This window comes from Conger conger, chromosome 10 (genome assembly GCF_963514075.1).
Source record: "Conger conger chromosome 10, fConCon1.1, whole genome shotgun sequence".
Lineage (NCBI taxonomy): Eukaryota > Metazoa > Chordata > Actinopteri > Anguilliformes > Congridae > Conger > Conger conger.
This window is the reverse complement of record NC_083769.1, coordinates 18,384,555-18,412,173: the sequence shown is the minus strand read 5'-3', so window position 1 is coordinate 18,412,173 and position 27,619 is coordinate 18,384,555. Positions and strand designations below refer to the sequence as shown.

The window sequence follows — 27,619 nt, the reverse complement described above, 5'->3', positions numbered from 1 at the left end:
TAGGAAATAATTTGCATTGGCCAAATCAACATGAATGTATAAGGCCAAAGGGTATAGTTTAGTTTTCGTTCATGGTATAGTTTACGTTTTCAAATCAAGGCTTTTGTTCATATTTTTGACAATAATCAAAGAACCTATCCAAGTTTATCTTATTCTATGGCTAGACATAGCTGAATTAACTTTGGTATTACTACAGTTTAAGGTAATAAAATAAATAGTTTTGAAAATCCACCTTATTATAGTTACAGATGGTTAATGCAAAGAAAAATAGTTTGATAAACCACATCACAATTTACATGTATGTACAACATTCACGTATCTTTGTTAAAAAACCAGTAGCCTATATTTTTCACTCTACACAAGACAAACTTGGCAACTTCTCAGACTTACTCGATGGAAGTTACGATATTTTACAGCAATTTTTTTTTTTTTTGCACAGGGCACAAGTAAGGGCTTGGAATGCCACTGGTCAGAATTGGATGCCTGCTGATTTTGGGTCTTTACACATTTGCTTTCATAAAAAGCAGCTTGTCCAAACCCTGTGCCCTAGCCTTAGAGCTGCTGTGCCACTCGACTGAAAAGGGAAAGGATCGTATTCGATGACTGTCACAGAGGAAAGGCCAGGAGCCCCGCTAATGCCATCACAACTTACATGGCAAAGCACTGAGGAAGACTTATGAACTAGTGCTTTCTTGTTTATACCAGTGCACACAATACAAATTTCACCTTTATTAACCTCTAGAATTCACAGCCCAGATAATGGTGTAATCTCATAACAGTTTTCTAAGACTCGGTGACATACAAAAATTGTCTGTCAGTTTTGATTATTTACAAATCGAGCACTTTTGTTAACAATTTGTGCAGTGATTATAAAGCATCACTGTCATATCAGTAACCATAGGAGACCTATTTACAGAAAAATCTCGTATTATCAAACATTACCATTTCGCTAGTGTCAGTTCAAGAGGCGTCACTGCTACATAGTGCTATTGGTGATAAGATTTGCATCCCACAAACTGGTTTTATGGGTTGAAGAGAATATGCAGTTTGTTGGGAATATATTCAATCGCTGCAGTACCAACAACAAACCAAGCATCTTACACAATGCAAAGATCTTGAACATGCATTTACCGTAAGGAAGCAGGTATGTAATGTGACCTAGTACTGAGCACACTATTTGACACCAATTAGTAAAAAGCACCAAGAAACAGATACGGCTAGAAACAAAAAGGCTTACTTCACACAAGCAAGGAAGAGAAATGTTGAGGGGAGTTGACTGAGAGCTGAAAATAGCCAGGGGCATGTGTTGGTTATGTAGATCTGACTCATCAGACATGCAGCTGAAAACAAATGAGATTGATTTCTAAAATGCAGGCAGTATAGGTTGATGAGGGCCATAGAATGCTATTCACACTCACAGTGATTCAGGTTGTTATTCTAAACGTGTATATGGCAGCAGTTATTATGACTGACCCACAACAGAACGACAGGCTATGAGGAGACCACTGAGAGGGGATTAGGATCGGATGGAGTTCAGACAGGGTCTGTAAAGCGATGACACACTATTGGCACCAGCGGGCAGGGCAGGGGGGACCAGCTATTTGCATGGCCAAAGTATCTCCATCAAAGATATCCCAGGAGCGAAGTGTGCCAACCAGCCTCCTAACTACAACTTGTAGAGTTCCGAGAGCCTCTCGCCTTCTAGATGGGATGCCCTAAAGCTTCCGTAGCTTAACTGGGGGTAGGGTGAGATACGGTGTGGGATTCCAACCACCTGACCTACGGTCTACTTGTTGGCAGTGATCTTCTCCAGGCTGGGCCAAGCAGGGATGTAGTAACGGGGCAGGGTTCCCTCCATCAGCCGCTCCATCCACAGGCCTAGCCGGTCCAGTTTGTGGTGGATCTGGAGGGTGGAGGTGGAGCGGGAGCGGGTCACAGCCTTGCGGGGGTGCTGGTCCTCCCGGGAGCCGGACCTGGACCGCCCCCCGCCGGCGCCCCCTTCCTCCTCGGAGGACTTGGCATCCGGGTCCTCGCCGGTGTAGACAGGCCTGAAGAGGCAGAGGTACTTCTTGTGGCCGTTGAGAGCCAGCACATAGCCTGTGTAGTCCATCCTGTGGCTGGCCTCGTCATCGTCTCCGTCTGCCCGGAGGGCCTCTGGGGCCACCTCCAGCAGAGCTTCCATCCACTCGCTGTGCTTGTCCACGTTCAGGAAGGAGAAGTGCAGGGTCAGGCTCCTGAGGGATGAAGAGTAAGGACCAAAATGTAAGCCTGTAGTCTAGCGGCTAAGGTATATAACTGAGACCTGCAAGTCCCAATATATTGTTACCTTTCCTGATCATAGTCATCAGGGAAGCTTCAACTGACTTAGAAACTCCAGGTTAAGAACACCGTTATCCCTAGCCGAATTCTGAGGTAACTCCACTAAGAAAATGTCCATTCACTCAGCCGCGTTAAGTGAGTCAAGAGACAAACGGCGTTCATCCTGTGAAGCAGATGGTATTTATTTGCCGGCTAGTTTGTTTCCACAATATTCCCGATTTAGCTAATGGGATCAATGTGTAGGGCATTTTACATAAGTGTGCCTCTCTGCAGACCCCCAAAAGGAAACAGACTGTGTTGACCATGTTGACACAGGGTCAGCAAGGCTTGATGAAAAGACAGTGCTTGTCAATACAGGACTATGGCTCTGCAATTCTGCCACCTCAGTGGAATGCTCCCAGAACTGTTGAGTTCAAATAGCACAGTATAAACCATGGGTTTTCTACATACTTTAGATAGCTAATGTTGTGGGAAATAGTTTGGTGTCATTGGTGGTGTAGTACACTGGTTGCTGAAAAAAGATATTGAAACACCATTTAGAAATAAACCACACGTAATGCAGCATCCAGCTGTGCTCCTAACAGACATAGACAACCTAGGATACCTGCACCCTGTAGTCACTCGCCTATACACTAGTGCCGTCACAAGATACATAAGTGTATCATTGTAGGCTATACAGGCCACAGGCACGTCTGTGCCTATACAAATAGATAGCAATAGTATAGAGCCACACTATTGGCGGACATTTTCAGTTCCTTTTGTTGAACTGCTGGAACAGAGGAGCAGTTGAACTTATCTTTTGGAGTCAGATAAACATGAACAAAATGAATTAACCCTGTTCCAGTGGCACCTGGTCAGACTACTCCTTTGCCTCTCAAATACTTCCGCTTTTTGGTGTATTTGGGGGATTCTTACAAATGCACTCAAAGCTACTAGACAGTGCCATACCACAAACAAAAAAATCATAAAACTACTAAACACATTTTCTAACAATGTAGTATTACAAGTAGCCTACTGAGATGGATATGCCTCACTGAAGGACGTAAATGTAGTCTATGGGAAAAATTGGAGACATATTTAACATCGCTTTTGGTTTCATGAGAGAGCCAACATTATAATGTTATATGAGTGTTATATGAGTAATATTTTCATTTTTAATAAAAAAGTGAGAGTGGGTCCAGTTCCACTTCTGTGCTGACCGGGTCAACCCATATAGTTTCTGCCATGCATACTCCCCCTTAGTTACAACCAGGCTCGCCCGGTCTTGTAAACAAATACAGCTAAAGCTGTGAAACGCACAATCCAATAAATAAAATTTTAGCAGTCAATAAACACCCTACCACCCTTGTTCAACCTCAAACATCTCAAAGAGACAATTAGTCTTGCTGTCAGTTAGCCCATCCATTATCCCTCAGATACTGCTAGCAAAAACACAGCAGAACAAAGGAAAGTTGGCCCAGACAGTCTGTCCATACTGCAAGCACTGCTGCCTATGTTCTAGAGCTCCATTTTGCCCTATCTTAACTTTTTTCCACAATTATAAACAGTGCTGATTTCAATGCTCAAAAATGGATTTCAAATATGATTATTCTTGATGAAGGACAAGCTGAATTATATATAATGTATACCTCCCTTTAAATATATCAATATATGGAATTAAAGATTTCAGCAGGTCACGCTCCTTAAGTTTCATATGTGTTTGTACGTAATTTTATGCATCACGAAAGCAGGGCACACGGCAAAATTGATTGCTTGGCCGACTACATTTTTTAAAATTACCAGCCCTGAAGCCAGGCTCCATCCTCATAAGTCACTTGGGAGTGGCTGATCTTGGATCAGCTTTAGGGGTACCTTTTACCATGGCCACACATGCGCACAAACTGAACACATGAGACAGGCTCACCCAGTGAAAGAGTACACCTCCTTGGCAAACTTGCTGAGCAGGATGTTTTTGGAGGAGTCGGTGAGAACGAGCACCACGTTGATGTGCCCCGGCCTCAGCTTCACCAGGTTGCTGGTGTACGTGATGTCCGTCAACTCCGTCACCTCCACAAAGTTCTTCTTTGGAGGGCGACTGCAACATGTGTGGAAACAATGGGGGCATTTCACATACTCCCATACCACTCACAACGTACTGCATGTTAGCAATGGGAAAGTCCACCATTTTGCATTTCATAATGGGGCTCACTTAATCCTATAAATAAATAAAAAATCACATCAAATGTATGAGCCAATAAAAGCACTCCAGAAATAGAAACTTTGACTGGTTAGAATCACTGAGTTATTAATATCCCCAGACAGGTGCATCCATTTGGGGTTTAGAAACCTCACCCATTCCTTTCATATGCAGTAAGGGATTTGCCTGTATTTCAACACACAAAACTGAAATAGTTGTTCACTTGTTGACCGATGTAAATATTTTGTTTTGTTTTGTTTTTGCTGCCATACCTTGTGGTAAAGCTTAATTAGAGCACAGGTGCTCCAACTGTTAGAAATGAGGTACTTTTGGATTAATACAATGAAACAAAAAGCTTACAAAAACACAAATGCAAGATCGATTGGGCAACTGGCCAGGATTAAAGAAAGTGTGCAAAGTCCAAATTCCCTACTCCATCACATGCAAGATTAAAGTCATAAACACAGAATAACAGTTCGCAGTTGCACCCTACCTTGATGTGCTTGCAGGGTCAGGTGACCCGTTCTCAGTCTTGGCAGCGTCTTTTGCCTTTGGTTTTGACTCCTTGTCTTCACCAGAGTCACTGAAATCGGACCCCAGCAGTGAAAAAATTAGGACATTTTCCGTAGGATAACTTGACAGGAAATCCTCCCTCCCAGCCAACTCCCAAAATCAAAATCTCAGACTTACCTGAAGGCCTGGATGATGACTGTACCAAATAAGATGAACAACGCCGAAAATAACAGAGACAACAGGGGCATCATTTCACGCCTAAACAAAAAATATTTCATTTCAAGGAACATGGAAAACAGACATGTACAGTAGTGCACTTCCATGTGCAAAACCTACTGCACTAATACAATCTGAATCTTCTAAAAGTAGTACGCACAGGCCTATCTAAGTGCTCCCTCATAATTCATGCCCACCAGCTTTTAAAAAATGATAACTATTCTTGGTTAACAGATGGGTCACATGGGTGACTTCTTACTGCCACTTATTCATGGCGCACATACTGAATGCTTGTAATCCAATAATTCTCCTCGATATTTACTAGATGAATTTCAAGATGCTAAAACTACTATGTCGCACTTCCGTATGGGGAAATATACTGCAAAATATGAGCAAAGCAAGTCCACAGACCTACCAGTTATTGTGCAGGAGATCCTCTCCGATTTGAGTGAGGTAATCGTAGGCTGTGTAAATCCACTGAATGAGAAACATCTGCATTTATATATACAGAAAAAAATATTTATTGACTTGCATTTATGAAATGGACAGCACCATGCTTATAATAATAACAATATTCTATTCACATTCCAGCTGGTAGGAAACAATTATTATTTTTTTATTTTTTATTTAGCAAAACATAACTTCCATTTCAGCTTTCGGTCTTCCTATGAATTTAGCATCTTCATGCATTTTCGTCGTGCTTTTGTACCCACTCACCATGCAATATCCCAGCAATTGTTTCCGCACAAAATTCACCTCCAGGAAATTCCCAGTGAAATTTGCTCTAGCACCAATGCTAATCCATCACAGAATCTCACGATTTTGGTCCAACCTCACTCCAACGCATATTGGAGCTGTGAATCTCTCAGGAACACACCCGACATTAAGCAAGCCTGTCTGATAAAGCAGACTGCTCCTGACAGATTTTCCCTAAGAGGAGAGAACTGTCTCTTGCTATTGGTTGAATCACTGGATAAACTAAACACAGGTTATCCAAGGATACAAGCTCTGACTCCAGGCAGCAAAAATCCTAGGACAATGCTGCATGAAATCCATGACAAATTATAATCTCAGCAAGAACTCACAAATTCTGCTGATTTTAAATGTAACACTTGCATACAGTTTGCGTGTGTTATAATGTATGCATCACTGCATGCTGGTCATTGTAGGGTATACAAACAGCCGACTGTGTGGTGAGGCTTAGTTCAAAGGACTCACAAAAGCACATTATATAACTAACCACAGCATCGTCAGCTCATTAATATTAAATACCCAGGGAACCTACTTTTACTATTTGGATTTCTGTTAAAGTGGGACAGAAGAGAGGGTGGGAACAGTCTTCCTATAAACAGTCTCACTGAGCAGACCGTCTGAACACTGCAGCAGCCCCCCCTGCAGGGAGCATAAAATAGGACACGACTCCAGAGAGCGACAGAGCTGTGGGAGAGGAGAGGAGAGGAGAGGAGACTTACAGAGGCCAGCTCGTTGTTGAGCTCCGGCAGTGTGGCGTCATAGTTAAGGATGGAGGGGTCTTTCTGCAGGACCTCTAGCTCTTCCAGAAGCTTCTGCTTGTCCTCCTCACTGCCGTTCCAGCCCCCCATCACATGCTTGTACAGCACCTTCCCTGCTGCGTTACGCCTCTCCAGGATTACCACCTGTACACACACACACACACACACACACACACACACACACACACACACACACACATATATATATATATAAATAAACACGTACACATGTTTTAAGTGATCTGTTTGAAAATCTCAAGAGAATGTAACTTTTTTTATTATTTCACATATGGTGATTATTTGTAATGAGAAATGTCATCCGCTACCCAGGACCCGAGGGCATGAAACGGTCACATTTAGTTTGTTTCATTCAACCCTCTTATAGAACTGATTCTTTATTTTTTTATTTTTTTACTAGGTGCAATGCACATTAATCAACATTTTCAGTTTCCACATCAATGTAAATGTGCCAGAGTTAGCTAATGAGCAAGATTCTTCATTTTGATGTCCACCACTCTCACTCGCTCGCTTGCATATTTGAAAAGGACATTCCATCAGCTGTTAACATCCGTTGCGGGTTAGGCTCCAACCACTAAGCTACCAAACTACTGCAGCTACCAGCCGTAACCTTGTTTCCCCTTTGAGAGGAAAAATAAACATGGTGGTAGATTTACGCAAAATAAACACAGGGATCTGACCTGAGGTGGGGTGCTGTCTCGGGTCTTCAGCAGGGCCTCGCACAGGGACTGCTGCTGCCTCTGGTAGACGTAGGTGAACCTGAGGACCTCCTTGGTGTTAGAGGAGGCCAAGGAGAGGAAGGCCTTGTTCCCAGGAGTGAAAGACTCCTCTTCCCCAGTGATCAGCAACACACAGTACCTGTTACACAGCAAGTGGACTGTAATATAGACACCTGACAGTCAAAGGACACTGTATGGAACATGTACGTTACATTCAGCATTCACTGAACCCATGTTTATAAAGAATGTAACCAAAATAACACAGAGTGCAATTAATGCTTTATCTTCCACCAGTCAACCTTTACAAGTTCTTTAACTTGCTTTAGAAGCAAAATCATTTTAACATTAGGACTGGTCTTTGTTTGGAAATAGCAAACAGACAGATACACTGCAACTTTGAAAAGAAGGAGGAAAGTGAAAAACACGGGTGCCTTACTTCCTCCGCCGGTGAAACTGCTTCACGGGACAGAGCTCATCGAACAGTTTCTGGTTGACTAATCGAGGAGCGAGGAGGAACTTGTTATTGGAGATGAACTCATCAATGATTTGCTTCTTCATCCCTTTGGCCTGAAGGAGCAATCAAGGTAATTGATATTTTGTATAATGGCATATTGGGAGGAGCATAAGCTTTCTTTAATGTTCAAGGATTTTCAGAGCAAAGAAATAAGGAGTGAATTAATAGACTACATAATCCATTGGCAGTAAACCACACCCTAAGAGTGTCTCAATTTATTTATTTTTTTTGAAATGGCTAATCGCTCTCATGCTAATCGCTCTCATGCTCCACATCTGCCATCGATCAATAGCACAGACAAGCATGTTTTCAATCTTTCAAAATGCAGTCATGACACGTTATGCACAGCTTACGCAAGCAGTACGTGGATGTCAAACTGACCGGCAACGGTTACTGACATCCTGGTCAACTGAATCCCTCCCTTCCTGGATGACGCTACACTAATTATGTGTCCCTCTGCAGGTCTGCCACTGGTATAGTCTGCAGATATCAGACTGTTGAGCACATCCACAATATTGCAGGTACACGTCAGCTACATTAACTGGCTCTAACTATGGATTTAATTATGCAACTAAAGTTCTGGATGGAGTGGCAACTAAAAGCATCTCGGTTACTCTTGAATCACAACCAGAAGAAACCAACATGTACTCTCTCTAGTGGCTTTACTGGCTCTTCAAAGAACACTTCCAAATAAATATGTCATTAACAACCCAAGGACCAATGGGTGTTGAGGGAGAAGAACCTCAAATGGTAGTTAAGGAATAAAGCCATACTTGTATGATGTCAGCTGGCTTGTCTGTGTTCTCCTTAAAGACAAGCATAGTCGGGGCATAGGTGTTGATGTTAAACTGCTTCAGAAGGTTTGCCGTCTCCGACAGGCCCTGGTCCACATACCCAAACTCCACGTATTCCTTGTAGGCGAATGCGGTCAGCTGAGGAGGGCCAGGACACATTAGAAGATTGTTAAACAGAGTTAGTGACCGCTGAACAGATTCACGCCTGATACTGGACTCCAGTATGTTCACCTTGAACAGGAGAGGGACCGCAGACACTTGGTCAAACAGCAGCACATGGGGCTTGTTTAGCTCATGCCAGCTGTTCAAAAACTGCAGGTCATTCCTGTCTGTCACCTAAAGAAAATATTTAGTGTGTTAAAACCCAAAAAAGGAAATGGCTAACACAAGGCTAAGGATGTATGTTACTATGGGCTGACTCAAAGCCATCAAAAAAGTGATCCAATAAAGAGTAAAAGTAATGCCACTTCTGTTGATGTACTCACCTTCTCTACCAGTCTCTGTGGAAGCAAATCCTCAACAAACTGCTTCAGGTGTTCCCTGACCACAGCATAGTGGAAGAAAGTGACTTTACCGTTGATCACCCCTAATATGGAGGGTGTGCGGTGAGCACCCAGTTGATTGGCCAACCGTCGCTCGTAGCCAACATCCACGACACCAATGCCCACCCCTGTCAAGGACAGGCAGTTGTCACTGACCAGCACAGTAAAGCATTAACATCTGTATTCATGAAGCATGCAGGACTGCTTTTCACCAATTTTTCCCCTCTCACAAATGTAAGCCTACAAGAATCCTTCCAGAATCAGTAAATTTAAAAAATCGAACTTCTCAACCAGATTGACAACGATACCAACTCACTTTATAAACACAGTTCAAAAGAAAAGGCAATGTATTTACTGAATGAATGCCTTATGAATATGAACCTTCATACCTAAAGCCTCCAGCTCTTGCACCGTCTCCTTCCAAACTGGCTCAATGTGGATGCAACTGAAACACCAGTCAGACGTGATCTTGATCAAATATGGCCGCCTGAAGCTGTCTGGTACCACTTCGTTGACATACTGGTTGTAGTGCAGTGCATACTTGCTGTCCGCAGGGTCACGGCTTCCCTTATTGTTGAAGGGGAAGTGGAAGAAGGCCTCATCAAAGTAGAAACCATTGTGGAAATGACGGTAGCCCTGCTGCTGCTGGCTGAACTGCTGGTTCTCATCGATCTGCCCATAACGGTCGTAGTTCGCCCTCTTCTCCTCGTTGGATAAGACCTGAGGTATTTGCAGGGAGACATTTAAATAATTCAGCTTCCGATAACCGACAATCAACCAGACCATTTTTCACCATCTTATTGAGTGGATGTTGCATGTGACTGTTCTACCTTCAGTGTTACACCTTCAGCATTAATTTAGATGTTAACACGTTCATAAATACGGAAGTCACCTCATAAGATTTGGTAATCTTGATAAACATATCCTCGGCCTCGGGATTTTTGTTCTTGTCCGGATGCCTTCAGAGGAAGAAAATAAGGTGTAGATAAGGCTTGTCTAATGTATATTTACAGGTTTAGCACATGAGTAAGACAAATAAAAATTAATGAATGACACCAACAAGAATAAAGGGCTGGTGTGAGACAGAAAGGTGGAGTGAATGTACAGGACATGGAAGCTCACCATTCCTTAGCTAGCTGCTTGTACATTTTCTTGATTTCTGCTTGACTACTGCTCTTGGTCACTCCAAGAACTTTGTAAGGGTCAATCTCGGAAGCAGACTTCACAGACGTGTTCAACAGAAGCAGGAAAAGCGTCAATATAGACATACACCACCCCCTTGATCTGGCGTTCATCTTTTGGCTGGAAAGCAGAGAAATTATTTAATATGTGGAGCTTTTTCCACAAAACCTTAGCTGGTATATGCAGGTGATCAGAAAGCGTTAACAATGCCACAACAAAACAAACACAACCAACTAGCTAATATCATACAAGTTAATACATAAATACCGATGATACATCCTAAAAACGTCCCCCATTCAGATTCGCCCTATATGGAGCTGATAAATAAAGTCCTATGTATATTGTTAAAGCATCTAGAAAGATATCTGGCAAGCTCTTGACTGTTACTGGAGCTTGTATAGCTAAAATGGCAACATCATAATCGATGCTTCCTTGCTAGCTAGATTGACTGATCGAGTAAAGGGAAACCAACCTAGTCCACATGCGACCTTCGGAATTAAAATAGCTGAGATTATCGGATCTTCTTAATTATTATACTACCAATACGTTAATCTGAAGTGTGCAGTGTTAGCCTGTCGCCAATTAGCTCGCTGGTTAATTCCCCAGCTGTATAAACGTATGAATTCCTCCCATCCCGAGTAACGTTAGTAACGTCAGGCCAGCTAGCTAGCTACCGCATGCATGATGGATTTAAACGCACCGCAAGAAAATCGGTAGATCAGGCGGTCCAGATCACCATACCACAGGCGTTTTTACCCTGTCTTATTTTAACTCCTTAATCATAAATATTTATCGTATCTAGGTGCTTCGACGCAGTGATAACAAATAGACCGGCGATTCAGCTGATTCCGTTTGCCCCGCATTCGCTCCGTGTGTCACAGTTAAGCGTCATTACGTTGAGTGACGCTGGGCGTGTCTTCACTACGATAACAAGGAAGTGAACCCGAATGAGTCAAACTGATGAAACCTGCAGGGAAATAAGGTAATGTCAGAAAGGAAACTCGCGACGATTTTTGTTTGGACAGAATTAGCTTTGGGGGTCATATAACTATAATTATACATGTAAGTGAGTGTTGTCGCTTTGTTCTCGTTGTTAGTTTTGTATGTAACATATTGTCAACAGTCGCTGTTGGTTACCGACCACTATCTAATCACCTACCGACATAACCAGCAGATTAGCTACATGAGTACGTACGGTATCCTGTTTCAAGTCATTTACAAAGTGGTTAACGTTAGTGTTTGCGTTACTTGCTAGTCATTTGCTAAATTAACAGAGTATACAAAATCAACTGGTAGTAATTATAGTTGTGAAATCAGTTTACCTGCTGTCTTGCTAATTTGTAAGAAGTCTTGAGATATGTTGTTTTATATTGTCTGAGCTTTTTTATTAGTTTATTTTACTTAAAAAAATATATATACAGTCACGTTATGCAGCTATGTACTATCAGGCAAGCTGCCCAATCCAGATTCTGAACTATTAAACATTGGAGACATGGTTTAGTCTCTTACTCTGTATTGAACGTCTAATCCATGCTATTAGCTCAGACAAGCTACCAGCACTAGCTGGTTGACTAGCTCATATACAGTGGGACCAGCTTTATGACCAGCTTGGCTATGCTGGTTGACCAACTCATACCCAGCTAGACCATCTTATGACCAGCTTGACCAGCTCAATTTCAAGCTGGCTTAGCTGGGCTTTGATGTGTACTGTTGTGATCCTGGTAGTGTAAGTTAGTTTAATTGAGTAGCTAATTAAAAACAAATATTAAAAGCTGTGGACTGAACTAATTCACATTCTGGAAGCCAGTGCAATGTTAAGTCTTGTCTGATTCCTCTTAGGTTGACTTTGCCACAGTGACTTTGATTACTTAATCACGTCCTTCTCCTTTCCATTCACAGAATGGACCCAAGAGACAGGAGGATTCTTCTTAGCAATCGGTCCAATCTTGTCTCAAAGTTGGACCCGTCAGTTCTATATGATGGACTGCTGTCCAGAGGGATCTTTAACCAGGACATGATAGATGAAATTCAGGTAGGGAATGAGTGTCACCGCACTCCGTGTCTGCTTTTTAGAATACTTAAGAAAAGTAACACAGTAAAAAAACAGGGATGTAATACTGTATATTGTACATGCAGATTGCAGGCACCCGTCGGGACCAGGCCAGGAGGCTGGTGCAAGACCTGGAGATGCGTGGGAGCCGGGCCTTCCCAGCATTCCTGGAGTGTCTCCTGGAAACCGGACAGGGACACATAGTGCAGTTCCTGCAGAATGGGGACTCGCCCAGCCCCCCTGTGCCCCCGCCTGTGCGGCCGAATGTTCTGCCTGTGCCACTCGGTGAGTGCTAGGTCTCTTCTCTTTCACTCTTTCTCATTAATGTAGCGTACTTGGCTTAAAAATTACAGAGAAAGGGCAAGACATGTGATGCTGTCCATAGGGCGGTCAACTGAAGCCGTACTGTTCTGGCACTGTCTGAGCTCTTCTCTAAAATATTGTGCCCTGAAAAGGGGTTAAGGACTTCTTACAGCTGGGGTATGGAGTCAGGTAATTGCTGCAGGGGCACTGATGTCAAGCACAGAGAGTACTGTTGTTTTTGTTACTTTTTTAAAACCTTTTTTGTCTGCTTATTTCAGTAGAACCATTCCTGACAGACAATACCAAGGGTGGTAACAAACCTGACAAATGTGACTTCACCCCTCTACCAGATGTCACAAAACCAGATCCTCTTCCTTCACCATGTAAGTGGTCAATTGTCATACCATTACAATGAATATGGACAGTACATCCTAATTGAACTGAAAAACTGTTTGTGACACCCCAAGGCCAGTATTTTTACGTCCTGTCATACAGAGATGACCTATTTTTGAATACCAGTTTCAGTTATTCAAGTTGCCTTTTTAGTCCTGTTAATTTTATGTGACCCCCAATTTTTTCCCCATATGCAATACCGTATGTGGAGAACAAGCTCACTGCTGTAACCCCCTCTGACAATTTGGAAGAGGGTGGTTATAGTTCACCAGTTAATCTTACACAAATAGAGATGCTTCATGGGTGGCTTGTGGAGCTGGTCTATGGGCTCCTGAAGGGGTGAACTGGAGCACTATGATGCATGGAACAACTACAGCCAATTATGCACTGGAGCTAAGCTCCCATAGACATTGAGCTGGATGAGGACACTTAACTTGCAGCAGCTATAGCCGTCCTCAGCCATAGTCCACATGTGATGTCATGCGGTGCGGCCCACACAGTCGAGTGCCTGAAGGATGAGACACTCAGCAGCTCTGTATAGACCTGTATATTTGCATATTTATTGAATACTGAGTACTAATGAAAATCTCCAGCCTCCAGGAATGTGGCACGTTTCAAGTTGTCCTTTTTCCCGACCCCATGTTTTTGCAGATCCAGACATATCCCCTAGGCCAAGACCTAGAAGTGACAGCATCCAGGTAATGTAGCCTTCTTATTGGCTTCTTCAGTCAAAAAGTAATTAGTGCCTGTTATCAATCTACTTATGAATTCATCCAGAGCTGTTGCAAGATTTCCTCTATGGACCACTGAAAAAATGACCTTAAAAATGAAAAGTGCGTAATAACCAGAAACATACTTTCAATAGCTTATCTAATGAGTGTGTCTGTTTGTTTGAGCAGAGCCAGGTTTTACAAAACTGCTAACCAGCTAGCTATACCTTACTAATGCTCATGAAAATGCCGTTCAACATTTGACATACAGTATAGCCATGAATTTCCAAGATGTATCACACACTGAGGTGTTAATTACTCATAGTTAAGAGGAGGCCACTCCAATTAAATCCAATTAAGTCTTATGTAAACAGGATTACTCTAATGTGCTTTCAGAACTACAAGATGGATGCCAACCCATGTGGGCTCTGCCTGATCATAAACAATGTGGATTTTGAAACCGAGTCTAAACTGAGTAGTCGTAAGGGGTCAGATGTAGATTGCGACCGACTGGAAAGACGATTCAAGTCCCTCAACTTTGTCGTCACTGTCAAGAAAAACCTCAAACAAAGGGTAAATGTCAGCTCATACATCATGGTAACAGGGCAGGCTACCCTAGCATCTCTTTGAATGATATATGATTAATTGAATATTGTCATGGCTATTCTCAGTTAAATTAAACTGGTTTTGTACAGCTTTTAGTTCTTGTGTCTGGAAGTGAACTCCTTGTTTTTTTTGTCCAATGCAGCAAATAAAGCAAGAACTCTCAAGACTCTCAAAGGAAGATCATTCAAAATATGACTGCTGTGTGGTGATCATCCTGTCTCATGGCACTGAGGTATTACCCCTAATGTTCAGTTAATATAAAACATGTAGCATTCAGGTCGTTGAACACATTTTCTGCACATTACCACCATAGTTAAAAAAAAATATATATATTTTAGGCTATTTATATTATGAGCAGTGATGACACAGAGTATAGTATATTGGGGCAGCCTTTAGCCTAGTGACTAAGGTACATAACAGGGACCCAGAATGTTGGTGTTTCAATCCCCGGTGTAGCCACGGTAAGTTCCGCACAGCTGTAGGGCCCTTAACGCCACATTGTTAGTGGCCAGTGTTTGTCATTTCTGGGAATGACTGTTTGTTGCTTGCATAGGAACTCTCTTCATTGTAATTGACCATCGAGTCTACACCGTCTCTGTAGACATACCCCCCTCCTCCTGTTCCGCAGTCACTGGGCAGGATGGGATTTTCAGATGTCACAATTTTTACAGGAAATGAAAATCCCAGAAAAGACGGGAGGTCTGTGGTTCGGGACATCGCTGGCCCCGGGCCCTAAGGAGCCTCATTTGCTTATTTGTTGCATTCTTTTTAAAAACCCGTCTACCTGCAAACACTCAAGTTTCAGAGCTAGGGAAATGCTTACCATGACGCTTTTAACAGGTTTTTTTCCCCCCTGCGTTTGATGAAAATCTTCTGGGTTCTGTGTCCCCAGGCCAGTCACAGCCGTTTCCCTGGGGCCGTGCACGGGGTGGATGGGCCCTCGGTCCCCATCCAGAACATCACCAACTACCTCAACGGCCAGCACTGCCCCACCCTGCAGAGCAAGCCCAAGCTCTTCTTCATACAGGCCTGCGGGGGAGGCAAGTGTGTTTATTCAACATGCATTTTTAGTCTTGGAATAAGACTTCATATCTTTTTTTTTTTTCTCTGAAGTTGAAAATATTAGCTTGTTTTAAGTTGCTGTTTGCTTGACAAGTGAAATTGTCTCAGCCCATTGGGAAATCTTTCACCTCATTTGCAGTTATTTTGTCTCTTTTAGCAAAAAAGTAATAGAAGTCTAAATACTGAATAAGACTAAAATACTTGTTAAGACTGATTTCTTTTTTTGCAGTGTAACTATGCATAAAAAGAAAAAAGCAGCATTGTTTGTTAAGTACGGTAACAGACAAAGGTGATTATTGAGTGTTTAACCTTCATATTATGCTTGGAGTCTATTTTACCCCATTCAGTGTTTGACATCCCTTAGAAACCAGTTAACATTTTTTAACCTTGATACAGTATGATTTTTCTAATCTTCTAATTTGATGGGATTAACCGTAAACATGAAATAAATTTAATGCTATGTTTTCAAAAGTTCTGTACAAACTTTGCTTAAAAGGGTGTTGTGTGCGCTTAGCTTTACCGTCTGTAGCTGTATAAAATGTAAGAAAATATACAACCGTATTTATTTTTATCTCAGATTTTTTGGGGGGATGATTCTGATGACACTTAAATGTGTAACTTTAATTTACCTCAGTCTTTAAAATGAGACAGATTTTTCATATCTATGGATAAAATGCTAGACAATAAGAAGACGACACACTAAGTGTCAAAGACTTTCTATTGCAATCATTTCGTGTCAGCTTGTCCCCAAAATAAAACCGGTCTGAGATAAGACGGGATAGAGTGTGAAAGTGGATTGTGGTAGGCCTGTGGTCTGAAGCTGTGTGTGATGGCAGGTGAAAAGGACACTGGGTTTGAGGTCTCTCCCGAAGAGGTCACGCCCCAGGAAGGGGGTGTGGATGACCAGACGGATGCCCTTCCTGTGTCGTCCAGTAGTGACTCTCTCAGCTGTTCAGATGAGGTCGACGCCCGGGCCACGCTGCCCACACCCAGCGATATCCTGGTTTCCTACTCCACCTTCCCAGGTGTGTGTGTGTGTGCATGTGTTGTGTGTGTGAGAGAGAGAGAGTGTGTGTGGGTATCTGTTTCTGTGTGAGAGAGAGAGACTGTATTTGAGCTGTCAGATTTTGATTCAATATTCAAATATTCCTTGAATAGGAAATGGAAATAGTTTTCAAATGATCAAATATGTCATTTTCTATGTTTGTATTGAAAATAGAACGTTTTGTGTCAATAAAACTCTTGCCTTTTGTCCCCACTGGTGCATAGCTAGTCAGGTTTTCAAGCCTCACTTCTAGTTAAGTAACAAGTCCTCTCATGAAAGCGAAGGAATATCTGGGAATTCCCAACACTTCTGTTGAAGCAGAGCCTGCCTTTTCCTTAGTAGGGCACAGGGAACACTGTAAATACACAATGCAGCGCTAATCATTGACATTGACATGCCTGTTAGATCGTCAGACTTCAAACTGAAACAACAGTTTCACAATGTCACAATGTAGACTATAAAATGAGATTTTAATTGTTAAACTGCAATCTCGACCACACATACCTAATCCATACCCAAGTAGTGCTGCTGGTTTTCCTTCCACTAGTCAGTGACATTATTGGATTATCAGGCAAACCAGCAAAATGATTGAACTTCTGGGCCATATGTCAGTATCTCAGGCCTAGACTGTTGACACATAATCTAGACTCTTCTTATGATATGACCCGGTAGGTGTTTTCTTCATTGCTAAATTATTGTCAGTCAGTTAACCAAGGGTTAACCTAGCCTAATTTGCCCTTCTTGCATCCTCTTGAGGACATAGCATGCATAATCTACACATTTTCTGGAAATGCAATAATTCTGCACATTTCTTAGAAATGTTTGAATATTGAATATTGAATATGAATGATATTTGTTATTTTTTTGGAATACAATATCCAAGAGCAATCATTCGATCGAAATGTGTGTGAGAAAATATGTCCCAGGCTGACTTCAGCAGTCAGTCTTTCACTTCCTTAACAAGTGCAGAAAACACACAGAAACTTTAACTGGCAGCTGTTAAGGACTCTCAGCTGTTCAGCCAAAATCATGTTTTCTTTATGCATAATATAACTATTTTATTTTATTGAGGTTTTACATTATTTACTTGTATGAAGTAACTAGGTTCTTATTCTGCTCACTACAAGAGTATTTCGAGTGTTGAATTGAATTGGTTTGAGGTGAATGTCCGTACAGAATGGACCGTACTTACCTAAGGAAAAGCTTGACCAGGCTACATGCGTAGTTCTCAGTCTTTCTCTATAAGCCACTGAAAACAGTTTGAGTGTGAACGTGTGTGGAGATGAGTCTGTTGCCTCGCTGGTGTTTGTACAGGGTATGTGTCTTGGCGAGACACGATGACGGGCTCCTGGTATGTGGAAACCATGGACCGCGTCCTGGAGGAAAACGCTGCGACAAACGACCTGGTCACCATGCTGACGCTGGTGAGTGTTTATCACTTCCTCGATCAGCCTGCTGTCAAGTGCTGCTGTACGGTCCACGTGAACGGTTCACATGAACGCCTTATTGTGTTGGATGATCAGTCGAGGAAACCTGAATTCTAGATACAGCATGGATTGGCCATGGGTTGTGACTTACTCTCACTTGCCAACATGGCCGAACAAAAGAGTCCAGCCTGTACTGTAAGAAATAACAATGAAGCCTTGTTACACATTTAAAACATGCGGCTACACATTTAAAACACGCAGACATTCTTTGAAAACTGTAGTACTGCAGTATATGAACTACAGTTCAATTCCATTTCGTATTTGCATTCTTAAGCCTTCCCAGTGTCTGTGCCCACTGGTTCTTCAGTGGGACCCTCTGAACGTGTCAGTTTTCCTTTCAACCATAATTACAACCTCTGAATTGTAACAAGCTTTTTTTTATTATCTAGTGGATATTTAATGTCTATTGAAAGATTTACCCTCTTAAGTCCACATTGTCAGAACTTTCTATGAATGTGATGCCGAATGGATGTCTCTTTTCCGCAACCCGGGACTTTAATCAGTCAGATCAACTAATGCCTTCATTTTCTGTATGTGCTGTTGGTAGTGCTGTGTTTCATAATTGAAATGGTGATGATTTCTTTCTACCAGGTCAACAGCGAGGTCTCCCAAATTTCTGCAAAAGGCCTCTACAAGCAGATGCCCGGATCCTTCAACTTCCTACGCAAACGTTTTTTCTTCCAGACTCCGCCCCAGTGACAGATTCTGACTCTATTTGGCTCTGTGACAATGTTAAGCTAACTTTCACTCAGGGTCCCTATAAGGACAATCATGACTCCACTCCTCTCCCTGTCTGTTCTGTATGCACTGTGCTGTATTCATTTTCAGTGTCCAACTGAACTTGGTCAGATTGAATCTTGTAATTTACATGGAAACATGTATAGTGTTCAAACAATTTTCATTTCAGAAACAATATCCCTGGTACAAAAGTGTGTTTTTATCAAAGAATGTCATTGTGGATTAAAATATGGATTGTACTTTTTGCTGTAATGAAAGGTTGGAGGTTTACTAGAAAAATGTTGAGCCTCACTTTTGACAAAAATCCTTGTTTAGCTTATAAAGATGGGTGAGTAAGAGGGAGGGGAGAACCACTAAATATCATGTGAGGAAAACTCCTGCTCACGATTAGCAATTAACTTTATTTTCAAATTATACGTTAGGCCATTGTTTTCTGAGCATTGCAGCTTTTTGCTTTGCATGTGTTTTGCTTTTGGGGGAATGAATGATCTTTAAGGTGTTTAAGACATTGCACAGTAAAATGTTCCATGTGAAATTAAGTCTTACAGAGGATTCTTGGCCTCATATACTCCGTAAGAATTGAATTGACTGTGGACATTTTACTGTGTGAAAACAATCAGCATTCATTTCTGGTAGTCACACTAAATGGAAAAGCTATTTGCAATTAGATGTATCACAGTTATGGGACATAAACTGTGTTTATGGTACATTTTGTGCATTGTGTACTGTATCAGGCATGCGCTCTGACTAAACAGATTTATAATGGAAATGGGTGAAATGTATCATAAGGAAATTGGTGAAATGTGTAATAAGGAAATGGGTGAAATTTGTAATAAGGAAATCGGGGATATGGATTTAAATGTTATTTCACAACTGTTTTTAAACTAAATCTTCTGTGGCAATTTTACATTTTTTTACTGACTTTCTCCAGGTTGGGAATGTTTTGATAAATTAACTGTAAAAGTTCTTGATTCAGAATATTTTTTTATTGCATCATGTTTACAAGATTGAATTCCATTAATAAAATTCTGCCAAAGAATGTGCTCTTTCCTCACGGTATTCGCGTAAAGGAGGGGACATTATTTGGCATGTGCAGAATAGGGACTCGGAGAAGAACATTTCTGCAGTAGATTTCGCCCCCTCACTTAAGCCCAAGTGTGTCTTACCGTGACCCGCTTCTGACCCAGGGACCTTAAACGGGTGATGTTGCCAAGCAACAAGGCCCAGGAGGGCAGAAATCTTTTTCTTTTATTTTGGAATTGGCCGGTACAGCTGCAGGATCTGTTCCATTGATTTTATGTGCTGCACATATGCAAATAATTAATACTATTGGACAAGTGAAATGCAACTAAAGCTACATAGTTTTTAATATGGACGTTTACTGCTAATGCTGTCAGGCCTTAGACTGTTAATCATCCCGTTAAGCCCGTATCCCGTTAATTAAATGCATCAAATGAAAAAATAAAAAGATTTGCTATTTTTTGTCTTGTCCAGCAGATGGCAGTCATGTGCTGCAGAAGTTGACGTGACTGAAACCTGGGTCAAACGGCATATTTTCATAGCTGTCGGAATATACACCATAAGGCCCCTTGACTCTGTTTCAGTCTGCAAACACTGGACCTGTATTTCACTCCAAACTGCCTGATGCAAATGTCATTTTGCAGGTAATTAATTAACATATTTTTTGCGGGAGTTGGTAAACCACTCGTTTTTGTTGTCCAAGTGTTATCAGGTTGCAAACGTGTTGATGTTTTTGGGGTCCAGTATCCGGCCTTAGTGTCTGCTGAGTGCCTTTTTACCAGGTCCGCGCAGCCTGTGCCATTTCGCCTGTAAATAAAGACCTTGTTGAGAGACTCGCCACAGGGAGAGTCCTTGAATCACGCCATTGTGGTCTTGAAGGCGGACTGCACAAAGGAAGCTTCGAGTGATCCTTCAGTTCTGGGTCTGGAGCCAGGCCACAGCACTGGAACGGATAACTGAGCTGGAAAGACGCGATCCCACAGGCTTCGCTACAGGTGACGAGGCGGCTCTGAGTCTGGCTGACGTTCTGTGCTGATGTAACATTTTCACAGACGATCAAATACTACTCTTTCTTAGACAACTTAATTCAGGCACTTCTGTGTCATATTTTCGGTTTGGCTGTCTGTTGTTGAAAATTCGCCATGGATTTGAAGAAAAGATTTGATTTCAGCTCAGCTTGTCTCTCTCTGACAACGGTTTTTGAATAACTGAAATACTGAAGTCAAACCATATAATCTTGTAAACTCAGTCAAAGAACGACTGACCAGAGGTGTGGTTGAATCACCTTTTAGACTTAAATACTGATATAAAAGTGGGTTGCTGTATCTTCTTTTCTTTTTTTTTTGACCCGGTGCAAATACTGTGATTCAAGATTTCCTCTGGAAATAAATCTATAAAAATCATAAAGAGAACCTGTATAAACTGCTGACAAATAGCCATAAGAAATCATGATTTACTGCAGCTTATGTTTTCAAGGTGAACATCAACAATGTGGTCAATGTGCTTTGGAGCATAGGCTCTACAGTATGGTGCAGGGTTGAATTATGGGTGGAAAAGTCAGGTAGGCCTACTTAGTGAAAACAGTGTTACATTCTGATGCAGCACACCAAGGAATGCACAGTACACAGCAAAGATTGTTGATGTTAAATCATCGTTGGCCAACACTGTAATTATACTGTAATTTTACCACAAAATACTATATTTTGTCCCTCAAGAACCAAGAGGTTGCAAACCAGAGTGATCTGACTGCTGTGTTTGCCCTGACTGTGAAAGGAATGGTTTCTTTAGCTGCAGCTCAGATGAGCACTGATGATTTAGATAGCTGATGACCCCTTTCCTTTGCACACTTTATTGTATTGTAGATAAAATTGCCATTTATACCCATCAATCTACATTGAGTAACCCATAATGACAAAGCAAAATATTTTTTTTTGCAAATGTATAAAAAATCCAAAACTGAAATCTCTCATTTACATAAGTATTAAGACCCTTTGCGCTGTACCACAATTTGTGGTTAGATGCATCCTGTTTGCTTTAATTATCCTTGAGATTTGTATAGAAGTTGATTGGAGTCCGCCTTGAATTGGCAAATTGAATTGATTGGACATAGTTTAGAAAGGCACACACCTGTATATGTAAGGTCCCACAATTCACACTACATGTCAGGACAAAATCCAAGCCATGAAGTCCAAGGAACTCGATGTAGACCTCCCCAATAATATATTGGTGAGGCATAGATCAGGAGAAGGGTATAAAACCATTTCTAAAGCTTTCCAGGAGCACAGTGGCCTCAATCATTGTGAAATAAAAGATGTTTGGAACCACCAGGACTCTTTTAGAGATGGCTGTCCGGTCAGACTGAGTAAACTTGGCAAGAAGGGCCTTGGTCAGGGAGGTGACCAAGAACCCAACAGTCGATGGGAGAACCTGCCCGGAAGGACGGCCATCTCAAAACTCCACTCCACTCCATCAATTAGGTCTTTATGGTAAAGTGGCTAAAAGAGTGACGGAAACCACTCTTTAGTAAAAGGCATATGACAGCATGCCAAATGGTATTTAAAGGACTCTGAGAACATGAGGGAAAAGATTCTCTGGTCTGATGAAACAAAACATCGAACTCTTTGGGCAGAACTCCAAGCACTGTGTCTAGCAAACAGCAGGCACTTCTTACCACCTGGCCAATACCATCCCTGCAGTGAAGCAGTGGGGGTGGCAGCATCATGCTTCTCAGTGGCAGGGACAGGGAAACTGGTTGAGGGAATTGAGGGAAGGATGAATACAACCAAATACAGAGAGGTCCTTGAAGACAATCTGCTCCAGAGTGCACATGTCCTCAGACTGGGGTGATGGTTAAACTTTCAGCATGACAATGACCTGAAGCATACAGCCAAGACAATGCTGGACTGGCTTCAGGACAAGACTTTGACTGTCCTTGAGTGGCGCAGCCAAAGCCCAGACTTGGAACGTTTGTGGAGAGACCTGAAGATGGCAATTCGGATACTTTCCATCCAATCTGACAAAGCTTGAGAGGATCTGCCAGGAAGAATGAGATAAACTGCCTAAATCCAGGAAATCCTAGTGTGCAAAGCTTGTAGAGACTTACCCAAGAAGACTCAAAGCTTTTTAATGCATTCGCAAACATTTCTAAAAACACTTTGTCATTATGGGTTATCGGACCTATAATTTGGAGCATTTCAACCTTTAGTTATCTCCCCAGCCCAAATGATGTTGAAACCAAAGGCAAGTGTGAAAGAAATTAAGAAAAGACTTGTAGTGGATGGATGATAAACATATGTTTACATTACGGTATAAACGGGAGGTGTGGCTAATCTGATTCTATGTTCATGGATGTGTGATAGCATACAAAGCTAACTGTATATTTTCAGTATATTATCATATACTGTGGAACAACAGTAAAATTAATTGTGTGAGCATTTTATGAAAGCTTTTGCTATTTTTACATTCACTTACTGCCACTCTACTGTCTTTTGAAGTGAATGCACAAGAGCAGTAGTAGGGTTGGCCTCTGAAAATTTTGAAATTAGAAGCAGCTGCCTTCTGAACCTCATCCAAAACAGAGTCATACTTTCTTGGTGTTATAAAAATGAATGGAGACATACACTCAGATTCAGCATAGAGGCATGCTACTTAACTCTTTGAGATAGAGAGTTTGGTTAATGGACTGAACTGAACTATATGTTTAAATATTGAATAAAAACAAACGTCAGACCAAATTGTTGTAGGTGGAAATCAATGGAAGATAAGCATTCAATCGAAAGAAGATTGCAGCAAAGAGTGCAATCTTCCTTTTTTTAAGTATTGAAAAGGCAACAGAGCAAGGTTATAGTTAAGAAACTGAAAGCTTGCAGGTTCAAATCTCAGACAAGATTATATTTTTGCACACAAGGGAACAAGGTTTCATTCAAGTGAAATCGGGGTATTGCAATTGTTTTTTTTGTTTTTTTTTAACTTCAACTTTTTCAGAAGGTTGGATCAGCTGTATCATTCTTTTGGATGTTGTGGGAACATTAAACTGTACTTATGAATCATTTTAGAGTGGACGAGACATAGATCAGGGATCAGTTTTTGCTTTTGGAGATGGTCAAGCTATGTACCAGGGAAAAGGTGATCCTAGATCACCACTGCTTCTCTGAGAGATTTGAATATGGCCCATTGTGTAGATAGTTTCCAAAGTGCAGTTGAAAAGCGCAGACAGATTGCTGTATTTCACTGTACTCTCACATCAATTCCTGGAAATATTAAATGAGACTGTGCATCTGCAGTGAGAGCCAACAATCTTCCCCTCTCTCACACGTGAGGCTGGAGGTGCAGCAGTGCACGGCTGCTCTTATCCAGGTCCGTTCCCAGCCCAAACTCCACGCAGTTCCCTGACGTGTGAGAGTCAGAAGGCACCCCCACTGATGACTGAACTGCTAACCTAGCATTTAGCATTTTTCTTGAGAGAAAGAAAACAAAACATGAGACAATACTGATGTTCTAAGGAATGCACAATCTAGTATCTTTCATTGAAGTTAAAGACAGCCGCAAATTACATCGGTTTGTGTTAAAGAATTAATCTTTGCAAATTTGTGATTATGACTAAAACTAAATATGTAATTCATTGAATATACATTTAAGCACTGCTGCCAACTTCAAAAGCTCTTCTTTTGCTTGCAGTGGCAGCTTCTATAGTTTTCAGAGCAAGGGACAGTGACGATGAGATGGAGAGGTAGGTTTGATTGTCTCTAAATTCAGATTTGCTCCCTGGTTGTACAAACATCTTCATTGGGAATCAAGCCTGAAAAGTTATATTAAGTTTATTTTTTCCATTAAACCTCATAGAAATAAATGACTTCATAGAAATACGTATGCATTGCAGCTAACCCACAAAATGCAGTGGCTTCCACTTCTACTTCATTTGATGTTCACTATATGGTTCACTGGATTACTAAATATATAAAAAGCTCTTTCTGTATGTGAAGGCATTTGCGGTCTAATGCAAGACATTATATTTCAAGTGACTCCAACGTTGCTTGTCCAGTGATTATGTTTACAGAGGTTGTACAGAGGAAGGAATTCATTATATTTTGTTTATTCAAAATTATAATATCAGTTTTTACACATTTACAACATGAATATAAGTTTTTTACATTGGTTGCATACACCTATATAAGACCCCCGTCTATGCACCCTGGGACCCCCTATTTTTAGTTAAAAGGGGTTGTATTAAAATACTTTTAAAAGTATTGCGAAACGTGGGGTGGGTGAGGGAGAGATTGAGATCACAGGCTGGGATCACAGACACTCTACAGTTAATGGGAATGCCTTTAATAACTGTAGTAAAATTCAAGAATTAAATGATTAGGCCACCACAGTCTTCTTTGTCTCTTTTTATTATCATGAATGGTGTCTGGACCTTGTTAGCTTGTCACCCACAAAGGTGTTCTTACATTGGGCTTCTTATCTAATCAGTCAACTTACTTAGGGCTAATTCCACACTGACTGGGTGATTGTCCATCTCCAAAACAGATACTTGTTGCCTGGTGGCTTTGCTTTGCAATGTGATGAGCTGTTCATATGGCACACTGGTTTCTGAGCCACACTGATATCATAGCGTTTCCTGTGAAGGTAAACATTAAAGGGTACCTTAATTTGACGTTACCTTCAGTTTAGATGAATAATGGAATTGCATTGCTTCAATATGAGGATAAAGAATGAGCCAAACCAGAGACAAATATCTATATGTTGTTAGTCCAGCCTTCTCCATGAATGGGGTGCTCTTCTGTTTACTCACTAATGTGCAAACACTCTGGGGTAATAGTGTGGCAATTGATTTCATTCAATTTACCTTCCCTGGTGGGCACGACTACTCCGCAAGCAGTTTTTAAGATGGTTGCAGCTTGCACAGATACTGTTGATAACATAAATATCCTGCAACCTTACCCTGAATGCCAGCTACCTGCAATACATACAATGGGATTCAACTTTGTCCAAATGCTGACATCTCGTCCAAAGCCCTTGGTCACCTCCTGGTGGCGTTTCCTCTGGTAGAGGAATCTGAAGTGGGCTGACTGTATCGGCGCTGCAGTCCTTGGTGATACAAGCGAATTCCATTCCGCTTTTTACCTCAGCCTGTGGCTCGCGTATCCCAGTGGAATCGGAGTTTAGCGACTCTCGGTGGCTATGCAGACCTGCTTCTCGGGGTGGAGAGAAAAGTAGGGTCTTTAGAAGAAAGAGGATTTGTTATCTACATAGAGTATTTATTTTTCGTTTTTTTATTGTTTTATAGAAAAGTTGCAAGAAGACCTGCATTAAGTTGATGAAGTCCCCGCCGGGCGCGTGGGGCGAAGAAACGAGAGGCCTTGCATAAGTAGAAAGTTTAAAAAGTGCACGAAATAAAGTCACCCAGTGGCACGAAGTGAAAGACTTTGGTTTTCCTTTTCCCAGCGTGTGAAGCTTGTGCTGGGCAGGGGGAAAATGGGGACGAGGATAGTTCTGCACAGCGTCACGGGACTTCTCATCTCTTTCATTTTAACCTCTCATCTGATTAATGTAAGTGAACGTTTACTCGAAAGTTTTATTATTCTTTGATTTTGTGGAGAGCATTTAATTGAATGCTATTATGGTGTCTCCTGCAAAAAAGAAACTCCGTTATAGTGTCAGTTTCCTGAAATATTGCGGACAAATCTGTGCTCCCAACAGTTACAGTATGTGCGCTCACAAAATACATGGATAGCCTTTTTTCGTAGCATGTACACAACTCGTTAAGCGTAAATAGCGCAGTTTAAATCTGATTAGAATGGCTGCCGAGTAACTTCACCATCTAATTATATTCATCAATGTGTTGTGTTTTCCGTACAAATTGGTATCTACTTTCCCGTGTGAAATAATTTTAATATCCTGCATTTTAAGTTTAGTGGAGGAAAACGTGTACTTTTGAGGTTGTGACTCGCCTGGAGATAACTTCGCTGGTCTAATTTGGTCCATAGAAACAGTCTATTCATAGTTGGTCTCGCTGGCGTCTACATGCCTTTTAACGTTCTCAGCCTAATTTATTTGGATACTCGTGGGTATACACACCGTGATCGCCCTTCATACAGTTTGAAGTTGTTTCCTGTACATTCAGTTTCTCACACGCGTGCAAACATTGGACGGTTCTATGGGTGGTGGGTTACCACCACGCTCGTTTACGGGGTAGCCTAAATGTACTATTTGGGTAGCCTATTCACTGTGACAACCTAATCGCGCATCTCCGCGCAAGTTCTATCGCTGTAGGCGACTGGAAACTGATTTTTAAAAAATATTATTTTTATTATTATTGTGTTATTTCTGAGGATAAGTACATTGCCCAAAGACTCAGAAGTCAGATCCTATGTTCAGCACTAGACTCCTGAAATAATTGTTGTGGGTTGAAGTTTTTTTAAAATACGCTGCTACTTTGTTTGTTCATGAAATTATGTGCCAGGGTTTGCAATGACGTTTCCCCGTGAAAATACTAGTGTGCATTGTATTGTAAATGAATTCAAAGCTAAGAGAACTTTGAAGTCTAACGTGGTGGGTTCATTCATAAGAAGGCCAAGCACTTCTATTTAAATGACATGTTTCCACAATTTGAATTAATTATCATTTAGAATTAGAATTGTGTTGTATTCGCCTACTTTGGGTTGGCTCCTGAATTGAATCCAGATCGACTTTTCTGTC

General features: G+C 41.5%; 3 protein-coding genes across 16 annotated transcripts in view; 2 read left to right on the top strand and 1 right to left on the bottom strand.

Moving 5' to 3' along the window:
• Positions 1-709: 709 nt before the first annotated feature.
• dnajc16 (DnaJ (Hsp40) homolog, subfamily C, member 16) lies at positions 710-11,177 on the bottom strand. Its single transcript, XM_061256891.1, has 15 exons — positions 10,977-11,177; positions 10,445-10,624; positions 10,215-10,281; positions 9,712-10,042; positions 9,266-9,450; positions 9,012-9,116; positions 8,760-8,918; positions 7,909-8,039; positions 7,434-7,611; positions 6,697-6,879; positions 5,640-5,716; positions 5,186-5,266; positions 4,989-5,078; positions 4,223-4,393; positions 710-2,234 (listed from the first exon to the last, which is right to left on the bottom strand). Exons 1-15 carry the CDS (start codon positions 10,985-10,987, stop codon positions 1,787-1,789), a joined length of 2,397 nt encoding a protein of 798 aa, XP_061112875.1. The 5' UTR covers positions 10,988-11,177; the 3' UTR covers positions 710-1,786.
• Positions 11,164-19,937, top strand: casp9 (caspase 9, apoptosis-related cysteine peptidase). 3 transcript variants are annotated; one of them, XM_061256893.1, is made up of 11 exons: positions 11,164-11,486; positions 12,404-12,536; positions 12,641-12,839; positions 13,139-13,240; positions 13,902-13,948; positions 14,357-14,533; positions 14,709-14,798; positions 15,459-15,606; positions 16,465-16,653; positions 17,988-18,097; positions 18,752-19,937. In XM_061256893.1, the coding sequence occupies exons 1-11, from the start codon at positions 11,452-11,454 to the stop codon at positions 18,857-18,859; spliced, it is 1,338 nt and encodes a 445-aa protein (XP_061112877.1). In that variant the 5' UTR covers positions 11,164-11,451; the 3' UTR covers positions 18,860-19,937. The 3 variants fall into 3 exon arrangements, with proteins under 3 accessions (XP_061112877.1, XP_061112876.1, XP_061112878.1); XM_061256892.1 differs by having other exon boundaries at positions 11,166-11,486; positions 13,136-13,240; XM_061256894.1 differs by having other exon boundaries at positions 11,472-11,566; positions 13,136-13,240.
• Positions 19,938-26,062: 6,125 nt separating this feature from the next.
• LOC133139383 (basement membrane-specific heparan sulfate proteoglycan core protein-like) overlaps positions 26,063-27,619 on the top strand; it is a 152,958-nt gene continuing 151,401 nt past the window's right edge. For all 12 annotated transcript variants that reach the window (XM_061258878.1, XM_061258887.1, XM_061258886.1 and 9 more), the window contains exon 1: positions 26,063-26,470. In XM_061258878.1, the coding sequence (XP_061114862.1) occupies positions 26,396-26,470 (75 nt within the window). In that variant the 5' untranslated portion in view covers positions 26,063-26,395. The remainder of the gene's footprint in view (positions 26,471-27,619) is intronic.